At 50.8% G+C, this 4,371-nt stretch overlaps 1 protein-coding gene across 1 annotated transcript; it reads left to right on the forward strand.

Annotated features, from left to right (window-relative positions):
• Positions 1 to 251: 251 nt before the first annotated feature.
• Positions 252 to 2,162, forward strand: AA0111_g4189 (hypothetical protein; the record flags this gene model as incomplete). Its single annotated transcript, XM_028650160.1, has 3 exons — positions 252 to 888; positions 942 to 1,601; positions 1,687 to 2,162. The coding sequence occupies 3 exons, from the start codon at positions 252 to 254 to the stop codon at positions 2,160 to 2,162; spliced, it is 1,773 nt and encodes a 590-aa protein (XP_028508050.1).
• Positions 2,163 to 4,371: the final 2,209 nt, after the last annotated feature.

Consider the following 4,371-nt stretch of genomic DNA (forward strand, 5'->3'; position numbering starts at 1 on the left):
AGTCATCCCAATCTACTATAGTGAAGCCCGACACGACGCACGACCACATCATCGCCGCGATCCAAGAGAACGTCTAGGCTGCCCTCTCATCACCGATTCGGAACAAGTTCCGTTGTGCTTCTTCCCACCTACCTACCCCCGTCTGTCGTTTGCTGGCCAAGACAGAGTCCACTCTCTACATATCCCCATCCCCACCTGGTATACCCTCTCCCCTCAGACTCTCCCTCGCCACCTTCCTCTCCACCACGACAATGTCTCTCACCCAAGTCATAAGTGGCCTCTCGAAGCGTGCAGGTCATGGTGAGGAAGACCCAACTGCTGGCCTGGAGAATGTCGACGTTCAGCACTACCTCGGATACATCTGGTGGATCATTGTTGTCGTCTTCTTCGTGTACCAGGTCATCCTCTACTTCGTCCGTTACATCCGCACCGTAACATGCCTGAACAACGAGACGCAAAGATACTTTGCTATTCCCAACCGGACCTACGCAGCTTTCAAGAAGCACTGCCTCGATGCGCCCCTGTTCCGCACCCGTCACCACCGCGAGTTCAAGCTCTCCTCCGCCATTGGTGTTGGAACCCTGCCTAGCCGTCTGCAGAGTTTCTTCCTCGTTGGCTACTTTGCGGTCAACATTGGCTTCTGTGTCTGGAAGATCGACTACAGCACCTTCTCCTCGGGTGCCGGCGAACTTCTCAGCCGCTCGGGTATCATGGCTGTCATCAACATGATTCCATTGTTCCTACTTGCTGGTCGCAACAACCCTATCATCAAGCTCACCGGTATCTCCTTCGACACCATGAACCTCATCCACCGCTGGTTTGGACGAATTGTTATCCTCGAGGCCATCGCCCACACTGTATGCTGGATCGCCAACAAGGTTCACACAAGTAAGTTTGGTCGTGTCCGGTGTCACAGGAACGAAGTGCTAACAAACCCACAGAGGGCTGGGGTGCTGTGCAAGCATCCATCACTGGAAGCGAGTTCATCATGACGGGTTTCATTGGAACCGTCGCATTCGTATTCCTACTGATTCAGTCTCCATCGCCAGTGCGTCACTCCTTCTATGAGGTTTTCTTGCACGGTCATATCGTTGGTGCTGCCATCGCACTTGGAGCTGTATGGGTGCACCTAAAGGAGCGACCACAACAATTCATGCTCTACGGCGTACTTGCTCTCTGGGTCATGGAGCGCACATGGCGTTTTGTCCGCCTAGTCATGCGCAACGTCGGAAATGGCGGTACCGGTTGCGATGTTGAAGTTCTTCCCGGAGACGCCCTCCGCGTGACAGTCCGCATGGCTCGCCCGTGGAGGTTCCGCCCTGGCCAGCACGCATATCTGTACATTCCTTCCGTTGGACTCTGGACCAACCATCCGTTCTCTGTCGCTTGGAGCGAGGAGGAGGAAGACCTTACCATTGCTTCCTCCGTCGCCGATGAGAAGGGTCTTCCCATGAACCGCCAAGACATCCTTGAGCATCACAAGACCAGCATGTCTTTCATCATCCGACGACGAACCGGTTTCACCGACAAGCTGTTCAAGAAGGCAGACCTATCCGCTTCCGGCAGATTTTCCACTTCGGCATATGTCGAGGGCCCATACGGTAAGTACCGAAGCTTGTTTTCCCCAGATTCTGCAATATCGCGGATATTAATTCAATTTAAACCCATGCTAACGTCACACTACAGGCGGTGAGGATCTCAGCTCTTATGGTACTGTCATGCTATGGGCTGCTGGTATCGGTATCACTCACCAGGTTCCCCACGTCCGTGATATTGTTGCTGGCTACGCAAACGGAACTGTCGCCACTCGTCGTCTCACCCTTGTTTGGATCATCCAATCGCCTGAACATCTTGAATGGATCCGTACATGGATGACACAGATCTTGTCCATGCCACGCCGTCGTGAGATTCTCAAAATCCTGCTGTTCGTTACTCGTCCTCGCAGCACCAAGGAGATTCACTCGCCATCCTCCAGCGTTCAAATGTTCCCTGGTCGCCCCAATGTCCAAGCCCTGGTCGACCAGGAGATGCAAGAAGGTATTGGTGCTGCTTGTGTCAGCACTTGCGGTACCGGTGGGTTGGCGGATGAGCTTCGCCGCTCTGTCCGCAACCGCGAGTCTCAGTGGAACGTCGACTTCCGCGAGGAGTCTTTCTCGTGGTAAACGTATCCCTGCTCTGTTTCATCTTTGGTCTCGTCATATCGGTATACCCTCTCGTCCATTGATCTCTAGCCTTGCAATCTATCATGTTTGGAAGGGACCACCGTTGGATCTAATGAGGACATGCTTGCATCTACTTCGCTGTACACATTACATTTCGTTTCTCTACCGCGTCATCTCTTGATCTGGTCTCTTTTTACACTCCTTGTATCTTATCCTGTGGAACAGGCACGAAGACAAAACATTCATGTGGTCGAGCGTGCCTAGCCAAGAATGGCTTATGGCTAACTATCAATGTTATTACGTTACCACAACGGTCCTTCCACGAGCATGGCGATGCTTCTCTGGCGTTCAAGAGTCCTACTTCGTTTGAGTGTGTACATATCGGCGTCTGCTACTACAGAATTCACGATTGATTCAAATAGTACTTAATCCTCTATCAATATTCCTAGCATGCGTCCTATTAAGCTGCGACCGGTATGCTACTTCTTCGAACCAAACTAGCGGTATGGCTAGCGCGATGTCGTCTTATGCACGCTGCCGCGATTGAGGAAGCTGCTCCAGAAAGCACACGTATATGAACGGCAACCAGACGGCAAGAATAATGATGCCCTCAACAGATTGGGCGATATTTGCCCGTGGAAACCTGATAACCCCAGAGCTGACTGACACTACTGTAAGAGTTTAGGACGCGCGGCCGCCGAACCGGCGAATTTAGACATTACAGACACTTTTTTCAAAGTTTCTGATAACGCCATCACTACACGTTCCTATTCGACGTTGCCATTCGATGCGACAATCGGTTTCAGGCATCTGGCGGTTATGTACCGTCTTTTCTACATTGCTAGTGCGCGCTTCTAGGTGCTACCACGTTGAGACCCACAATGGTGCGGTTGTTTCAAAGCGTCCCATTGTTGCTCAACAACTGGTTGTAGTTTGCCAACATTCCTGAGTCATAGCGTACTCCTATGATGTATGACAGACATCCAATACTCGCTGCTATTTGAGGTTCGGACGATATGAGGAGATCCGAAGGCGCGTGAACACTAGGTGGCGGCTGAACTTGGTGCATGACTTGAACGCAAGGCTTACGGCTGAACGTAAGGGTATGACGATTGTCCTTGAAGTCTGTATAGGGCTCTGGTAGCACATTGCTTGTATGTTCACAACGTGATAATGCGGTATGTATGGTTCCCAACCGGTAAACCTATTGGCAAAGGCAACTCCACCAACCCGATCCTATTCAAACGCTTCACCGGGGAGATATTGCCTTTGATTCTTCAAAGCGATAGTCAACTCATTGTGCAGATCGCGAGGGCAAAAGCTCTCAAGTTCGAGCCGGCGTAGCTGCACCAGCCTCCGCCTGATGAACCCAAGCTTAACCCTCAGTTCGACTTCTTCCGCGAGAACCGACTACGTCTCCAGACAAGCATATACCACGAATCCTGATTATAGATTCGGAGTAGTGTTTTGCTTTATCGCATCTTACCGCAACCACGCACGTACAACGCCGTCATCTCGTATTCGCCGGATAGACATTGTGCAACGTTTCTTGAGAGATTCTACATCTGAACAGCTTAACCTCCTACCTGAAGGTGGACGTTGCATCGACTCGTATATTCAAGAGGTGGTGTAACTCGATCGGATAGCCAAACTCATCCGTCACGCAGGTCGTATTATAACGGACCCGCTATCACAAGACCAAAGCATAACGCGGTCCATGAACACCCGTGTCTAGATCTCAATCGACTCTCCAGGTCAGAAATCTAGAACCGTTCTTGAATACGATCATCTGCGATATCCACGTACCCCATCCGTGCACATCCCGCGCTCACACATTAGTGAATAAGAGTGTTATTCGACAGCAACCCGGCTGCCACGCCTTGGATAATCAATCATGTCTTTACCAAACGCCCATGTCATACCAATACCCGGGTAACATTCTTACGACATCGGGCTAATATTGACGCATGAATTATGAAATTGAAGAATCGAGCTCGAAGGTAGCTGTTCTTTCGCTTGAACCCAATTACCCGCAAGACCGGCTTAGCGAATGCCTATAGCTTTGCACACTTGCATCACACGAACATTCACTACCGCCTTCCGACATCGCGTGTGGAAAGCCTCCACCCATGTGCGATGTACGATAAATTAAAAAAAGCCGTTTTCTTCATCATGCATGCACTGCGGCAAGTCAGTTTTTCTTTACGAG

The sequence above is a fragment of the Alternaria arborescens genome (assembly GCF_004154835.1).
Source record: "Alternaria arborescens strain FERA 675 chromosome Unknown contig_8, whole genome shotgun sequence".
Lineage (NCBI taxonomy): Eukaryota > Fungi > Ascomycota > Dothideomycetes > Pleosporales > Pleosporaceae > Alternaria > Alternaria arborescens.